Below are 18,882 nucleotides of genomic sequence, written 5' to 3' on the forward strand. Positions count from 1 at the left end.
CGGCCTATGGGTAAAGCTTCATGTATAAAATTCTACCCTAATTACGGCTTAACAAGTATTTTGCGCCGGTGAATGGAATTTCACCTGTCCTGCTAACTAGACCGCGGTTTTTGAGTAAAAAGTTTAATTATATCATAATCTGTAGGGGTTAAAATGCTTTTTATCGCCTTTTTAGTTTTTGTAATGAAATAGAGGGCCTACTGAATATTATGTTAAATATATTTTAATAAAAATTACAAAAAAATTGGCGCTAATAAAATTCATAATTCAATTTATTCTTTTAGTTGATTTATTTTCTATTTTTCAATGTTTTTTTTAATAAAATGTTATTGTATGGATAACTGGACGTCAAAAGCCCGTGTCTTTTAAAATCAAGTTTCATCAAACTTTGTCGGAATTAAATAACTTAGATACTTTTAATATTTATTAAGAATAAGAGTTCGTACTGCTGTGCCAATTTTGAAAAACCAAGTACTTTCATCTTCATCATTAGCAACCCATTTTTGGCTCACTGTTGAGCACAAGTCTCCTCTCAGAATGAGAGGGCTTAGGTCTTAGTCCACCACGCTGGCCCAATGCGGATTAGCAGACTTCACACACGTAGAGAATTAAGAAAATTTTCAGGTATGCAGGTTTCCTCACGATTTTTCCTTCACCGTTTGAGATACTTAATTTCTTAAAATGCACATAACTGAAAAGTTGGAAGTGCATGTCCCAGACCGGATTCGAACCTACGCCTACCGAATCAAAGGTAGAGGTCATATACACTGCGCTATCACGGCTCAATATTCCATAATTTCACAAATCCGAAAATCTCTCTTCCGAATTTCAGTCAATTCGGTTTAGTTCTTGTACCTGTGGCTTGAAGAGGTAACTAATTATCCCACTTAAAACTTTTGCCTTCATGTTAAAGGCACTTTTTTATTAAATTTAATAGAAATTGTATTTGTAAGCTCAATTTTATTTTTTTATCATGCATACCATACAAAAATTATTTGCAAGCTGTCAGCAGCAATAAAATCTCTCTGAAATACGCACCGAAAATGTACTGCTATTCAGCTTTCCGATATCACGGACTTTTGTTAATTAATACAGTAATTGAGACATTGTAGCGTAATTATTTGTTTTACATTACATAATTATGGTAATTTTCCTATGAATACAGTTCAATAAGTTGTAGTAAAGCTTTTGTGACAGGGACGTACTGTTGCTATGTTTATTTATGCCATAGAAACCATTACTATAGTTCTGGTCATATCTGGTTTATAGCAGGCGTTCACAGATCTGCATCTTACGTATCGAACGCATCGCATCAGACGGATTTTTAAATTTACTGTAAAAAAATCATTCCATGCGATCCGTACGATGCTGTTTAGTGGATGCACTTGTGTGATGCGATGCGTCCGATTCGCGCGGATCTGTTAATGCCTGCCATTAAAGGGCATGCTTGCCGGTTTTATAATAACACATGAAGTTTAACATCTACGCCTCAGGTTGATTGATACAGGGCGGCACTTTGTAAGACACGTTGCTTGTATGCTTTGTAAAGGCTGACTCCAAGTATCACTAAAGGAGGGTAGAGAGGATCAGCTGTCCACATAGAGATTTAAACACATCTAGCTTAATGCCGCCTTGCTAGCCGCTGGATGCTGGCAGCTCGAGACCGTTTTGTTTAAAAGTCCATACAAGTGGCTTATGACTATTATAGTGGCGGCTTATGTGTATGTAATGATGACGATGATGGTGATGATGATGATGGTCTAAAATGCAAAGTAACCAAAGTCTGAAGACTATTCAGTCGACTTGCAATGACAATCGCTAGTGCTACAATATTCTAAAACAGCTGCACCCTCGTACCTTGAAAAACATGTTAAGCCGTCGGTCTCAGTAATTATTATCATTAGCGATAAATAATTTTAAATTATCACCAAGTCTGACCGCATTAAAAACACAGACAATGAAAGTACAGATATAAATATTTAAGTAGGCATCCCAAATCGAAAGTAAATGATAAAGGGACTGTCCAAAATCATGAAATGTTTATAAAAGTTAAAGTGCCTACCGACGAATCCCTTTAAAACTTATTAGAATTCAATACGACCGGACTAAAGTTAGGTGTAACAAATGTTCGGAATTACTGTCGGACCGTGTTCACCTGCCGCCTAATCTCCCCCCTCCACTTACCACCCATTACCCGACCTACAAAGGAGTGTAAAATCGCCGACGTGGCAAATAGGCACGTGACTTCCCTAGGGTAACGTCTTCATGCGACGTCTCTTGTAATCTGATCATTCAAGATCTTGAAAGAGTGGTGGACAACCTAGTAGGTACTATAATTTACTTTTACTTATATTATATACTAGCGGACGCCCGCGACTTCGTCCGAACCATGGATTTTTCCGGGATGAAAAGTAGCCTATGTGTTAATCCAGAGTAAAACTATTTCCATTCCAAATTTCAGCCAAATCGCAGTAGCCGCAGCGTATAGGAGGAATAAACCTACTTACACACTTACACACAAAGTTTCGCCTTTATAATATTAGTGAGATTTTTATTTTAAGAATGCCTCGTAAGTCCACTTATTGACTTATGATTACGGATTTTAAAATTGGGGATTCAGTGTAGAATAAGATTTTTAAAGATTTTTATTTCTTTTGAACAAATTTTTCTGGTCACAACGATGGGTCCCAGTTGTTATCTTTTAATATAAAATCGACAAGTTTTACTAACAGCGCCGTGGCACAATAGAATTTATTGTTTCTCTTTCCTTTAAATATGCTTTAAATATTGTGACAGCGCGGTAGTGTATATTTACACTACATACTCTTATCGAGGACGAGTTCACGGAACACAATATCGGTTCTATATTATCTTTATTAATGGAGAGATCAAGTTCGTGCTATTGTCTACTAAATAGATTTACCAAAAAATATTATACCACTAGAAAGCCACTTTATTTGTGTGTATCACAGGCTATATTTTATTTCCGTATACTGACGGGAACGGAAACTACGCGGTTGAAACCGCGAGACGGCGACTAGTAGGAAGATTAAGAGGCTAGAATTGTATTTTTGTATATAACCAAAAAACTCAAAAACTTTGAAAAGTTCTTATACTAATGGAAAGCTTTATTATCGGGAAATGACACATTGATATGACATAGACATGTAATCTCCTTATTACCAAGGGAATAGGAACTACGTTGGTAGAACCACGAGTTTCAATTGGTAATACAAAATTTTAAAATGAAAAGAAGGTTAGTATTCAAAAACCTTTCGAGGCTCTAAAGCATTGTGAAGGATGTATGTAACACGTGCTGCCCACTGTTTGCGGGGCTGTGGTGTGGGAGAGGGGGGAGGATTTGCACTCCAGTGGCGACGCCAAACCATACGTGGACGGCGGCCACATCTGTTCCTGAGAGCCATTCATTTTCCTGTTAAGAAGTAGACGGCATATTGAATGAGCACTTGTGGTATTTTGTACCGATGTTTTTATAACTTGATAGTGTGATCTCAATCTGATGAATAAGAATTATGTATACACTTAAAAATGTAAATGTAACTAACCAGCAGTAATAAAGGCTTATTTTATTATTTATTTATTAGTGTGATCTGTATTAATGTGGAGTGTTTCTTGAAATTTAAATGTAGTTTAACTGTGTGTTAACACGCTCATAGTCCAGTGACAGTCCTTGAAGAAAATCCACACACAATTTTCTGCTATTAACTTATATAAACTTGTTGGGTGGTAAGATAACTCTATCATCGTTAGCAACCCATATTTGACGCACTGTTGAGCACGAGTCTCTTCTAAAAATGAAAAGGGTTAGGCCTCAGTCCACTAAGATGGCCCCATGCGGATTATTCGATTTCACACACGCAGAGAATTAAGAAACTTCTCTGGTATGCAGGTTTCCTCACTATGTTTTTCCTTCACCGTTTGAGACACGACATATTTAATTTAACAGGCACAGATACACATATAAAAATACAAAAACAAACTTAAATATTACAAAATAAATTAGTACATATATAATTTATATGTGCATTTTAGAAATTAAATATCACGTATTTGAGTCACGTAATATTTAATTTCTTAAAATTGAAGGAAAAGTTGTGAGGAAATCGTGGTGAACTATTAGCCTATTCCCTCTTATTCTGAGAGGAGGCTCGTGTTCAACAATGAGCCGAATATGGGTTGTTATGTTAATGATGATGAAACTAAAAATGGTTACTATAAGGACTACGAATTTGTATTGGTATGCCAAATGATATAGTTGCTCAGTAACGTCACAGAATACATAGTCTGGACAAATACACAAACAGTAACATTCACAGATATCCAGTCAGTTGATTTACTTGGCACTTCAAGTAGAATTATATAGTAATGTTAAATAGTCACGTCCTTCAGTGTTAATTTTAACATTCATTGTATATTTTCTTTTACTGTTGGAATTTAGTTGCGAGATTCGAGAACTTTGCTTTGTTGAAATGTTTCCTGAAATGCAAATGCAGATCCTCTGTGTGTTATAACTAAAATTATAAAGAGGTTAAGTTTCTGAGGTTGTAAGAGGTAAGCACGAGTCTTCTCTCAGAATTAGAAGGGTTAATTAAGCCTTTGTCGACAACGAAGACCCAATTGGATTGGCAGTCTTCACACTCGTAGAGAATTATGAAGTTTCTCAGGTATGCAGTTTTCTTCATGACGTTTTTCCTTTACCGTTAGAGACACGTGATATTTAATTTCTTAAAATACACATGACTGTAAAGTTAGAAGTGCATGTCCAGAACCGAATTCGAATCTACGCCTTTCGAATTGAAGGCAGAGGTGACATCTACTGGACTATCACGTCTCTCAACCGCTGTCTACCAAAGCTGTCTACCAAACTTATCTATGCTAAAAGCGCTGACAAACTTTCAGCTTTCCTAAAATAACGTTTAAGGTTAAGGTAAGGTTAAGGTTTGACTTTTACAGGGTCTGGGAATGGGGATTTGTGGAGGTGCTAAGAGACCTTATAGTGACTAAACTTTTATATTATTATTCAAGCTCTGGATTAAGCCACAGTCGGTCTGTAATGTTTTATTTTTCACGGGTCACTAAAAGGGCCTTACGAAAATATTTGAGGGCTATTTGTATTAAAAGTTACGAAACAGATAACAAAGTATATTTGGGGATTATTTGGGAAAGTTGAAATGTTTTTTCTAGAGCAGTATTTTATTGATTAACTAGTAGAGCCGAGCGGTTTCACTCGCGTAGTTCTCATCTCCGTGAGAATACGGGGTTAAAATAAAACCTAGTATTATTCTATTGGTGAAAGAATTTTTCAAATCGGTCTAGTAGTTTTTTCGTTACTTACAAAAATACAAATTTTTCTTTGTTTCAACATTAACAAAAATTTCAAATTAGCAACCGTTTTTATTTGCTTAAAACTTTGATTATTATTACTAGAGTAAAGAATAAAACTGCACTTATTTTGGATTTAAGAAAAACCTAATTTTGTTCGGTATTACGAGTAGATGCAATCGTATTTTAATACCCATTTTATACAAAAGTTTCACAATCTACTTTTACTTTTACCCGACATGGAATTTCATTTAGTCTGATTTTTTGCCTCAAAAGCTCCAAAGCTCAATAATTAAGCCAGAATCATCGTGGCCAGAATCAAAGGTCGTGGTTCGATTCTCGTCCACGGGTCTGTTGTGACACTCCTAACACAGTATTTTTGGAATAATGGGAGAGGATTTAAATCAAAATCGTGTAGCGATGAATGAAAAACCCACGACTGATCCTCACCTTACTGTCCCGCACGCACGATTTCACACCCGCGCAGTCTTTCCCCCCGTCACCCGCATGTCATCAACGAACTTGCCAAGCTATAGCGAATTCCCAACGTTAACGCACGACCTAGTAAGACCAAAGAGGCATACAAAGGCTCTATTCATGGCAATTTTTCAAGACAAGTGTGCTCACTTATTGTCATTCAGGTGGTGGATGTAAAATCAGAGTCAGAATGCGCGTGACACGCCTCCCAAGGAGACCTTTTCACCTTTGATTATTTGCCCGAAGGCACCGCCTTTCAGGTTCACCACTGTATAAAAGTGTTGCGGGAAGCTGAAACATGTTGACAGCTGCTGTTTTCAAAATACAGTGTGCATTAACATTCTTTACATCGAATAGTTTAATATTCATGGAGCATTCATTGCAATGTATTCCGTGAATGTTACGTCGACGTTTAAATAATGTATACAAAACCTTTTTAATCGTCTCACGAAAGAGACTATTTCAGGTTTTATTCATTTAAAAGAATTTAAATTTGAAAGCCGTGATGGGGTAGTGGATATGGCCTCTGCCTAATTCCGGAGGGTATAGGTTCGAATCCAGCACCTCCAATTTTTCAGTTGTGTGCATTTTAAGAAATGAAATATCACGTGTCTCAAACGGTGAAGGAAAACATCGTGAGGTAACCTGCATACCAGAGATTTTTTTTAATTCTTTGCGTGTGTGTGTAGTCTGCCAAACCGCATTGGACCAGCAGACTTAGCAGTGAGCCGAATATGGGTTAATAGCTGCAGCTAGCTGAAACATGAAGTACGTAGGTTTTGACGGCCTCCGTGGCGCAGTGGTATTTACAAGACGGAGCTCCTGGGTGCGATCCCCGGGTGGGCTGATTGAGGTTTTCTTTATTGGTCCAGGTCTGGCTGGTGGGAGGCTTCGGCCGTGGCTAGTGACCACCAGACGTGACAAAGACGTACCGCCAAGCGATTCAACGCTTCGGTACGATGTCGTGTAGAAACAGAAAGGGGTGTGGATTTTCATCCTCCTCCTAACAAATTAGTCCGCTTCCATCTTAGAATGCATCATCACTTACCAGCAGGTGAGATTGTAGTCAAGAGCTAACTTGTACAGAATAAAAGGTGTATTCGTGGCTTTAACCGGAATCACAAATCATCAGTGTAATGAAAACGTTATAAATCGATTACTTGCAACATGCATCTTAATATTTAACCACTTAATACCTTCTTCAGAATTTCGATTAAAAATGCATCTTGACCTGAAATTACATTGAGTTTCTTTCTCATTATGTATTCCGAACGATTCCTTAGTCTAGAATTGGAACAAACTCATTTAGAAAGCTATCAGTAGAGTAATAAGAATTGATAAATAGGTAAAAAGATCCCCTTTTCCTCAAGTTGTTTCTTTATCGGGAAATGCTGATAAAACCTTAGTTTACAGTCAATGGTAAAACGAATTCATCTATGTAATAGAAAAAATATTTCGTGGTTACTATTTTCGGAAGAGTCCTCGTAAAATATATCTGAATATAAAAAGATCACCATAGTGTAGGAGATGGTGTATCAATTTCAAAGTTGTGTAAATCAATCAATAGTTTACAAAAATTACTAAATAATATTTGCCTAAATATTAATAACTCAAGAAATGCAATTTAGAAAAAATAATCATTTACCCGACCCGATCAGCGACGTTGTCCTGCTATAGAACTAAATTAAAACCTTACTCTGGTCTATAGTCTTTTAGACGGCGCCGTGGCGCAGTGGTATGCGCGGTAGATATACAAGGCGAAGATCCTGGGTTCGATCCCTGGCTAAGCCGATTGAGGTTTTCTAAATTGGTTCAGGTCTGGCAAGATGTACCTTTTATTTAGCGCTCCGGTACGATGTCTTGCAGAAACCGAAAGGGCAGTGGATTTTTATCTTCCTTCTAACAAGTTATCCCGCTTCCATCTTAGATTGCATCATCACATCATCACTTACCATCAGGTGAGATAATAGTCAAGGGCTAACTTGTAAAGTATAAAAAAAGAAAAAGTCACTTAAAGCTGTGAAAAAATCTAAATTCTACGATACGGTGAAAAAATACGGCTGTTAATGCCGCAAAAAAAAATTACCTAGATGACACTTTGAAGGGAATCAAAATTGACAAGGTACTTTTCGTTGACGACCATTCCATTATCCCAGGTGCAACATTAACATAAAGACGTAGAACTATGAAATTTGGCAAGAAACGCCGTCCTACAAGTAGAGGGAAGTTTTTATGATGGAAATAATTTTTGGCGTAAAAGTACTTTTTATTACCAAAATTTTCGAATGTCTATTTTTTTGCAAAATTTTCAATTCTAACTTTGTTTTTGTTTTAATTAAAACATGCAAAAACTTATTTACTAGCTCTTGATCTATAATATTGGAGGTCTTTGCTACTCTGAATATTTTCCGCACATATGTCCCGCATGAAACGAATTATTAAAAAGTTTGCCCCAGCTGCTTACAATGGGCCGTATTCATGCAGAACAATAACGATTTATAATGTAAGTTCCGATTTACTCCCATCCGCATACGTGTATTGGGTTTTGAAGCATTCGCAAGCACTTACGGTCCCTGGTGATACAACTTTTTGCATCAACTGTTTTAATTTGAGTTTTTTTTTTAATATTACATTCTAGGGAATATTTAAAAGAATTGGAGATTATTTTTTTACACCCGAACCAACTTCAATTATTCACTGAACTCTTCAGTTTGTGATTTGTGGTTTTTTGTTTTTGTTTTGGAATTATTCACTTTGTATTTTAGTTAGGTACTGTGCTACAGCTGATATTAAAGTGTGTCGATTTATTATATTACTTATTTATAAATGTGAATTAAAAGGATTCAAACCTTAAATTTCTACAAAGTAATGTGAACTTTAAGTAGTAGTGATAAGGTCTACTTTACTTTGAAGAAAATTGAGCTTAAATCCACGTTGAAGGTACAGGCCTTACAATTTTGATGAAACTTTCACTTTAAGCTCATTATATAACAAAATCAGGCATCTCTAATTTTAGAATATTAATTAAATAAAATTAAAACTCACGAACTTATAAACAAAATTCAATGATTAGCTCACAATGATGCGACGTACTCTTTTAAAACAGACTTAAAAAACGTTGTTCATTAAAAAAAACTACCTTATTGTGGGACTATTTTATAGTATTTATTTGCAGCGATGCTATTATGTTAGACTAGCGGACGCCCGCGACTTCGTCCACATGGAATTCAGTTTTTCACAAATCCCACGCGATCCTTGGATTTTTCCGGAAGAAAACTTATTTCCATTCCAAAGGGTAATGCCCATCCCCGGCCCAGGCCTACCCTAACCGTAATTCTACTTCAATAATGAAATCATTACTTTATCAAAAAAAGTTTGCTACAACGTTTTAGGACATTTTTTAATTCGTCTATATTTTGTCTACAACGGGGACCAGCTAAGATCGTTGACCATACAGCCATACATCTTAATTAGATTCTTAGTTATATATTATACAATATATTATTATGTGGAATGCTCCCAGCTTCAGTTTTCCCCACCACCTACAATATGGGTATTTTCAAGTCAAGAGTGAATAGGCATCTTCTAGGCAAGCGCGTTCCACCATAGGCTGCATCATCGCTTACCATCAGGCTTGATTGCAGCTAAGCTTATTCAAAAAAAAAATTACTATAATGTCCATATACTTTTATACGGGGGTATATCTGGTTCCCTGGGCCGTCGTGTGGGCCGGCGGACATTCCCCTTTTAGCCAAATGGCTTCAGTAGTAGCGGCGTTAAAGATAAACAAACATACATCCATACACACTTTCGCGTTTATAATATTACTAGGATTTAAAGTTATTTGTATAGATAAATCCTAAACGAGTCTGGTAGTACTAGCTGAAAGCCCGTAATACGTTCGACCACTTCAAAAGGAAATCTTCCGCTCAGGAGAAAACGTAATGCCTGGGGACCTTGTCGGTCATCATACTCGTAAATCGACGTTTGTATTGGGAGTTGTGTATATTCTAAAACTTTATAAATGTTATTATGTTAAGTACCGCGACATTTATACCGATATATCTACTTATAATATAATATATATTATCTAAATTATAAATTTTGTTTAAATCGTTATCAACCCATATTCGGCTCACTGCTGAGCTCGAGTACACGCAGAGAATTAAGATAATTCTCTGGTATGCAGGTTTCCTAACGATGTTTTCCTTCACCGATTGAGACACGTGATATTTAATTTCTTAAAATGCACACAACTGAAAAGTTGGAGGTGCATGCCCCAGACCGGATTCGAACCTATCACCCTCCGGAGGCAGAGGTCATATCCACTGGGCTATCACTTATCTAGTATATCGCACTATTCCTGGAAAAAGGAAGTAAGTGATTTTCACCAACTTTTCAGGAGCTTAAAAAAACTGTCCTATTTTTTTTTTATGAGTTCTAGAAAAAAGTTTCAAAGAGAAAATCGTAGGTCACAGTTGCCTTCAACTATAGAGCAAGAGCCCACGACAGCCAGACCTTCGTTATTTTATAAAAGTTGAAAGTTTCTCTGTAGATGTCTCCTATATAGGTAAGAACGATCAGCGACTATAAAGTTCGGGTTGTGGTTACCTGGGCAGGTAACAGGTAGTAAAGGTGTATAAAATAGTACTTGAAATTCGTTAAAGTATAAAGCTCAATTTTTTAATATTTCCTTCGGGATAACTTTAAAAATCTCGTCATCCATTGCCGGACACTTATGACAGTTGCTACCCCCTGCCAGACACCCCTAAACTTTAATAAATTATAATTATACTTTCGTTATAGTATAAAAGCTAAATTTTATATATGTTACTTGGGGACTTATAAAAAGATGTTACCTCAATAGCCGGACAGTTTTCGTGGTTTTTACATCTTGCCAGACACATCGAAAGTCCACTATAGGTGCGAGCGCGAATGCTTAGTCGATTACTATTTTTAGTGAAATAGGTGATTTTGTAAATATTATGTTTATGTTAAATTTTTTTCATTAATAATATATAAGAATTAAGGAAAACAAACAGCAATAGTCATACAACTAAAATATAGATTGTACTCGTAGAGAGAACGCCATCTATGGGTAGCCAATAAATCTAATTAGAATGCGCCATCTAGTGATCACGGTATATAACTTTTTTAACTGAAATGAGAGTTGCGTATCTATCTCAATATATAATGTATCATCTATGGATGGTGCGCAGTAAAATAACGCACTCGACTAAGCGCTCTATCTCACTCGCACCTACTTGAGCAGTTGTTACCCCGCACTCGCACCTATAGTGGACTTTCGATGTGTCTGGCAAGATGTAAAAACCACGAAAACTGTCCGGCTATTGAGGTAACATCTTTTTATAAGTGCCCAAGTAACATATATAAAATTTAGCTTTTATACTATAACGAAAGTATAATTATAATTTATTAAAGTTTAGGGGTGTCTGGCAGGGGGTAGCAACTGTCATAAGTGTCCGGCAATTGATGACGAGATTTTTAAAGTTATCCCGAAGGAAATATTAAAAAATTGAGCTTTATACTTTAACGAATTTCAAGTACTATTTTATACACCTTTACTACCTGTTACCTGCCCAGGTAACCACAACCCAAACTTTATAGTCTCTGGTCGTTCTTACCTGTATAGGAGACATCTACAGAGAAACTTTCAACTTTTATAAAATAACGAAGGTCTGGCTGTCGTGGGCTCTTGGGCTACTACGCGTGTTATTTAATTTAGGAACGGCTTGATGTACTTCGAGATATTCTAAAAAAATACGGTTACATCGGTATTCCACAAAACATAAAGAATATTTGCAGGAGTAACTAAAATTACTGCTTTTTTGTTATGTGTTTTAAAATATATGAACTAATTTATCTCTACTTACGGCTTTATACTCTCCTATTTTTAATTATAATCTAGAGTTGTAAGTATAATCACGCTGTTATTTAACGGAAAATCCTTTTTTGTACATAGAGTTACGTATTTCCAGGGAGCCATTTATTTTAGAATAGTTAGTGTATTTAAAAATATAGCTTTTATTATGCGGAAAGTAACTGAATATTCAATTTGTATCATGTAATACCTACTTCTTACAGTAAATAGTCTATTATGTGCGTGTATTTAAGTCAAAACTATAAATATAGGGACAAAATTTATTTAGAGGAAATGAAAATAAACAGGGTTATTATTCAGTTTTTATTATTTTTAAAATGCAGAAATGATTAAGCTGATTATGGATGCAATAAAGCATCCATAATCAGCTTAATCAAGAATAGTGATATTTTTATTAACCTTCATTATCCTCAACTTTGGAATCGGACTCGGTGGCAGCAGATTGAGTACTTAAACTCTTATTAAACGTCTGGTAGTGTGGAGGTATGTAATTATATTTATATAGACTCATCAAGTCTTTGTATAATTTTTCAGGTATCGGTAGCGGCGCATCGTATAATTGCACTAATGCCTGATGTGTTTCAAAAGGCTCGCTGCATGCAGCTCTTTTTTTTCTCATGACTCTTCCGCTTCTATTTGTGTCTACAATTATTGGTGTCTCATCATCGAATGCATATTTTATTTGCAATTTCCCCGGACATTGAGGATCTGCCGAAATCTCTTTAACTTTACTCCAACTCACTTTATTTCCGAAGTTATCTTTTTCCCAGTTTTTATTGTTGGCTACAAACTTTTTGAAAACGAAAAAAATGTCTTAAGTCATTTCTTTGACGTTGTATTTTCCGCTTGTACTTTTGCATTTTGAATGATTGCATATATTTCTTCTGGAATATAGAGTACGTGCATCGAGCCACCCTCATTTTGAGTATGACTTTCCTGTAAAAATGTGTGCGTAATTTTTATACTTAATGCTTTAGATGCGTGAATATACAGTGCAATCAATCAAATCAAATCAAAAATCATTTATTTCAAGTAGGCTCAGTTTACAAGCACTTTTGACACGTCAGTTGACTATTTGTAAAGATTCTACCACCGGTTCGGAAGGCAGGTTCTGCTGAGAAGATGCCGGCAAGAAACTCAACAGGTGCTCTTTTGAAATGAAAAAGTCATACAGTATTATAATTTACAATTGATAACAATTACAATTTCTTATAGTTTTACTTCCTGTGTGAAGGTGGAAGCTGATCCAACGGCCTCCAAGCATCTATATCATTAAGGAACTCATCAATGTTGTAGTAACCTCGACTAAGTAAATGTTTTTTAACACATTGCTTAAAGCTATGCATTGGCATGTCCATCACAGTCTTGGGGATCTTGTTATAGAAGAGTACACCCAAACCTACAAAAGATTTTTTGACTCTTTGTAGACGATATGCAGAAATAACTAAATTATGCCCGTGTCTAGTAAGACGTGGGTTTAAATCTCCTTTTCGTTTGTACAAATTTATATTTGTGTGTGTGCAAAAACAAACCGATTACGATTTTGTCCATTGCAGTTATCCGAATAAAAAGAAATTACTTTGATTCCTTTCGCAGCTTCACCTTGTAGATAACACCATAGACAGCTGGCTATTTCATTGGCACCTTTTTTTGCTATTTGGGCATGCCAAACATAACAATGACTACTTTTTGTCAATATGTTATATACTGTGTAATTAAACACTGGGTACATGCGTTTATAATGGAAAACTCCAACCTCTGATTGCGGTAAGTTTAATGCTTTTTCCAAATCAAAACAAGTCAAAGCGTTTTCTTTAGGATCTAATTAGGAAATAATTCTACTTTTTCTTGGTTTTTAATTTTTCTTATAAGCTCTTTATTTTTTTCTTATCCTTATGTGATTTTCATATTCTTCTTTCAACTGTTCAGTTTTTTCAGAATCAGCCTGGTCGTATAAGCTGCAAGTTTCGCACAAATCATTTTTTGGCTGGAAGAAGCCAATATTAAATTTTGTAGTTAATATATTATAGTACCATCTCTCGGATGCTGGAGTAACATCTGCGATTGCGGTTTCACGTGTTGGTTTCCCTTTAACGTATTTTAAAATATAATCCCACTGACGCTCATGATTAGCTAACTGCCAGTAGCTTTCGAATGCAAGTTTTCTTTCTGATTGATCAATTTTTTCGGTGCACTTTTTTTTACATGTACATGGATCACCTATTTTCTTTCGTTCTATTTCTTTTTTAGCAGATTTAGAATGGTAACGTTTTCCAGAATTTTTCAAAAGTTTATTTTTGTTTACTTGCCACAAACTTTCATCTCTAACTCTTTTACGACTCTTTTGTGACTTTTTGTTAATGTCTCATTGTCTTAAAAAGTATTTTCATCATCACCGTGAACTGTGATGCGATAAAGTTAATCTTTGTGGATTGTGCTGAATCCTCATTGGAATAATGACATCAACAGATGATTTTGGACTACCTGCTTCAGGATCTCCACTTATTGGAGGCTTTAATATCACGTCAGCATCGCTTTTAGTGCAAATATTTGACCACATATTACTTACAATATTTTATTATTAGTATATTGAAAATTTGGCTTCTTACGTTTCCTGCGTCTTTTATGTGCATTTTCAGCAGAGATATTTTCATCAGAATCGAATGAATCAGTTTCAGGAATATACTCTGAAACATCTGGTGAAAATGGCTCCTCTAATTCTTCGTATCTGTTATCTAATAATCGTACTAAATTAACCGACGAGCGAGAGCGAGCCGCGGGTGGTGTAGGTACTACTGTTGCGTGCCTTGTATTATTAGAAACAATACATCGAATAAGTATTTTTTTTATATATACGACACTAAAATAGTTTATTTTTTTACTTCATTTTAACTACACGAACACATTCTTAATTTTTTTAAAGCATAAATTCATAATTACCCAAAATAAGATATGAAATGTTTCGTGTAATAAAGAAATAACTGAAACTACACTTTACGCATTGTGAAGTTTTGCCGGGTGAAAAGTATGTAACAATAATCACACATAAACTATCAGCTAAATTTTTCGTAGAAGAAATAAGTAATTAGAATTACACAATAATCCAAGATTGTAAAATATAGGAACAAGTATTTAAGTTTATTTGCGTTAAACATTTTCTTGTAAATCTTCTTTTAAAATTTACGTAAACATAATTATGACTTTAAGAACGGTATAATTGTAAAGCGAATAAATGTAAATATACATACCTCTATTTTATGCTGGAATTTTATGTTTTCTAAAGTCGTAAAATTTTAGTATTTTTGCATTTATTCCGTCATTTTTGTCGATAGCTTCACGATATTTTGACAGAAGGTGTAAACCATTATGCTCGCTTTATTTACGTAATAAAACATTTTTGACGCAAATGTAGTTACGTCTTTTTTACAGGGGTAGTGCGATATAATAATCTAGTAGGTAATTAAAAATATTAATTATCTACTAGCAGACGACCCGTGGTTTCCCTCACATAGTTCCCGTAGGAATACGGGGATGAGATATAGCCTATGTTACTCGTTAAAGACGTGACTTTCTATTGGTAAAAATAATTGATTTGGTAGTCAAACTCACAAACTTTGCCTCTTTATAATATTTGATTATATAGAGAAAAGCGTATTTTGTTCCTCTAGTTTATGCATGTGTGAAAATTCCTTAAAAATTTGTTTAATAGTTTCAAAGTAATTGTGACAGAAAAATAGACATATCGTGTTCGATTACTCGTTATTATGATAAATATTGAAGAATCCCTATTTTGTGACGTACAGACAATTTAATCATTGAGAAAATATTAACATAGATTTTCCTTTGTTTCAGATTACAACTAAATTTCATCACTTCGACACCGGAAACATAATTGAGAATGTTAAGAACAAAGAAGAGAAGACACCACAAAAAATATAAAGTTCGCTAAATTATGAGCCATTGGTCATGATGATAGAAGAAGGAGGTCGTGGAACGTCGAAACGTGCGATAAGAACCGACCCTCCGCCGACAGAAGAACCCAACTGCTGTTTTCTATCTCGTAGAGATGACACAAGGCTGTTCTGCTGCCGATGTGCCCATAAACGTCGCGCGTCTCCCCTTACGTGTCTAGCAATATGCTTCCTCGTCCTAACTTACAACCTCCTTGGAGCATTTTTATTCCTCGCCATAGAAGGAAATTCAATCCCTGAGGAAACGTCCGTCGCTGCGTCTAAACCAAACCTGAGCCAATCACAAAGCGGTGATTTAAGATCCAAAACAGTAGAACGTCTCTGGTCCATAACGGAGGATTTGAATATACTCTACAAGGAGAACTGGACAAAGCTGGCGGCAAAAGAGTTGATGGATTTCCAGAGAATTCTTGTAAAGTCCATGCAAGCTGGAGATATACCTAACATTTCTTCACATTACGATTCTATTGACTACCGTTGGACGTTTGCTGGCAGTTTTCTGTATGCACTTACTCTAATAACTACTATTGGTAAGTTATTAATCATAATTTATAGCTTATTTTAAAGGGCCCAGGCCTCCCTCCTTTGTAGGAGAGGGGATATGAGGCTTCCATCTACCATACTGCTCCAATGGGGGTTGGTGGGCTTAGGATAATAATGTGAAATTCATTAACAGCCACTTACGGTCGTTTATGATAATGACGGGCCTGACGGTTTAACGTACACTCTGAGAGACGAAGGTGTGTCATCACTATCTTTTCAACTCCGGGCTAAGAATGTAACTGAAAATTTATTAGAAGAAATAAAATCTCATAAAGCTCGACTCAGGATTTGATGCCAGGTTCTTGTGATCTGAAACCACATAGGCTAACACTGGATCAACGAGGAAGTACTTCTACTAATATTATACACGCGAAAGGTTGTATAGATGTTTGGATGTTCGTTACTCTTTAACGCCGCAACTACTGAACCGATTTGGGTGTTTAAAAAGAAGGTAGATTGAAACACATAGGCTAATTTTTATCCCGAAAAAATGTGAGCTTTGCCAAAGACATGGTGGTATGAATGCTTGTTACTCTTTCACGTCGCGACTACTGAACTGAATTCGCTGAAATTTGGAATTGAGATAGATTATAGCCTGGAGTTACGCAAAGGCTTATCATCCCTAAAATTTAATGGTTGCCTTGAGATTTGTGAAAAGCTGATTATGATGTTTGTTATGAATGGTATGAGTATTTGTTACTGTTTCATGCAAAAACTACTGAATAGATTTGGCTGAAATTTGAAATGGACACGATTTAAGGAAAACCTAATTTTATGGGGACCAAGTCGCAGGTATCAGCTAGTAATAATATATTTTTATTAAATAATTTCTTTTCATTTTGTTTGTTTAGGTACAATGTGTTTTCCAATGTTTACCTTAATTATCGGCTTTGTTATATTGTCCGATTATATTAATTAGCAAACCGCCGATAGCAAAAACATAGCTATTAATAAATGAGTTACTGAAATTAATTGATAAATTTATTCTTTTGTCCTCAGGTCATGGAAGAGTCACTCCGAAATCATCCACTGGAAAGCTAGTAGCGGTAGCATACGCATGTGTCGGCATACCCCTTATAATGCTCTATTTGTCAACAATCGGCGAAGCACTTGCAAGAAATTTTCGAGCCCTCTACTCCAAACTTTGCCCAGCGAGACTAAAAAGCGGAGATTTTCACACAAAAGCCGATTGTCTCAGTAGATACACTCTGCCCGGTGTGGAGTGCAGGCAATTCGTAGACTGTGATAGAAAAGATAAACTATACGATCGTCAGAAGCGAACGCCGTTCCAAGCTGCGCTTAATCTTGACAGCTTTAGTGGCGGATATCATTGGACGTGTCGGGACCATACGCGAGTGCCGATCGTTATAAGTTTACTTCTCATCGTCCTGTATATAGCTTTAGGTACGTTTGTATTCCATTCAACGGAAAAGTGGACCTTTGTCGATGGATGCTACTTTTCTTTCTCAAGCCTTGCGACTATAGGCTTCGGGAATCTAAAGCCAGGGTTGTACGCCAGCACCGTGTCGGCGAAAGCGGAAGACATGGCTGTGGGTGTGTGCTGTATATACATTTTAGTGGGGATTGTGGTGGTAGCTATGTGTTTCAATTTAATTCAGGAGGACATGAGTTTGATGTTACGCGGTTTCACAGCACTCTGTACCGGCGGTTCGAAAGCTCGAGCAATTCACAACGTGGAGAAATGTGAGGATAAGATTTCAATGGCGGTGGTGTCTTGACATAGAGAGGCGGCTGACGGGCCGCCGGTCTGCCAGGAGAAGAGGGCACAAGTGACTTTTAAGATTGACAGCTCGAATCCAACGAAGTTCAACAGCTTGCCGCGGCGGAAATCCTCAGCGTACGGGGAAGAGAGTTTCCAGAGAAACACGCCAGCTCGTCGGTCAGCTGGGCATGCGGAGCGTTGTGTCGAATATTTTGTACCGCGTAGTTTAAGTGAGTTTAACCTAAGTGGGGCTGGTGTGGGGGCGAGCGAGCTGGTATCCGTCGGTGTTAGCTCCTTTAGTGACAAGGCTCGGGTCAGACGCGACAAAATGGTGACTTTTGAAGACGAAAGCGCCGGCTCTGAGAATCGTGTGCTTGCGGATGACGTGTTCATGTAATTAGACACTTTCACTTATGTAACTAAGTATAAAGTTGTTGGTTTGGACACGATTTGTTATATATTAATAAAGTTTTGCAATAAACTGTGTAATCAATTTTTATTTTAACTTTACATAAAGTACACTGAGAAATTCCTGATGCGCCATACTTAAAATACGTAGCAAATCAGACACTATTACGCCTATAGCCGGCACTATGTTGTATACAAGCTGCAATGTAACGTGTTGTTGCTTCTAAACGGTACAATAAGCTGCGTCATTACTAAGTATACGGCATCTATTGTAAGTATTCTGCACCTGTAGTAAATAGTGATGTGCTAGCTCCGTATGTAAGTAGCTCATTTAAGTAGCTTATACCTATTGTTAGTGAAGTATTTTGCTTTGTCTTCATCAATGATTGAGTAATAATAAATAAAAAATATACTTCTTATTGCAATAGTCGTCCGCGAGTCGAAATATTACAGACCTTCTTCCTTGAATCACGATGCTCCGAAGCTCGTTTCGTGGGCTTAGGGAAAGTTCAACT

The 18,882-nt window shown here is 36.4% G+C and overlaps 1 protein-coding gene across 1 annotated transcript in view; it reads left to right on the forward strand.

The window, feature by feature from the left end:
* The window catches only part of LOC112042819 (TWiK family of potassium channels protein 7-like), a 101,410-nt gene extending 82,973 nt beyond the window's left edge, over window positions 1-18,437 (forward strand). Inside the window, exons 2-3 of the mRNA XM_024077993.2 lie at window positions 15,575-16,223; window positions 17,236-18,437. Coding sequence (XP_023933761.2) covers window positions 15,689-16,223; window positions 17,236-17,975 — 1,275 coding nt within the window. The 5' untranslated portion in view covers window positions 15,575-15,688 and the 3' untranslated portion in view covers window positions 17,976-18,437. The remainder of the gene's footprint in view (window positions 1-15,574; window positions 16,224-17,235) is intronic.
* Window positions 18,438-18,882: the final 445 nt, after the last annotated feature.

This window comes from Bicyclus anynana, chromosome 8 (genome assembly GCF_947172395.1).
Source record: "Bicyclus anynana chromosome 8, ilBicAnyn1.1, whole genome shotgun sequence".
NCBI lineage: Eukaryota > Metazoa > Arthropoda > Insecta > Lepidoptera > Nymphalidae > Bicyclus > Bicyclus anynana.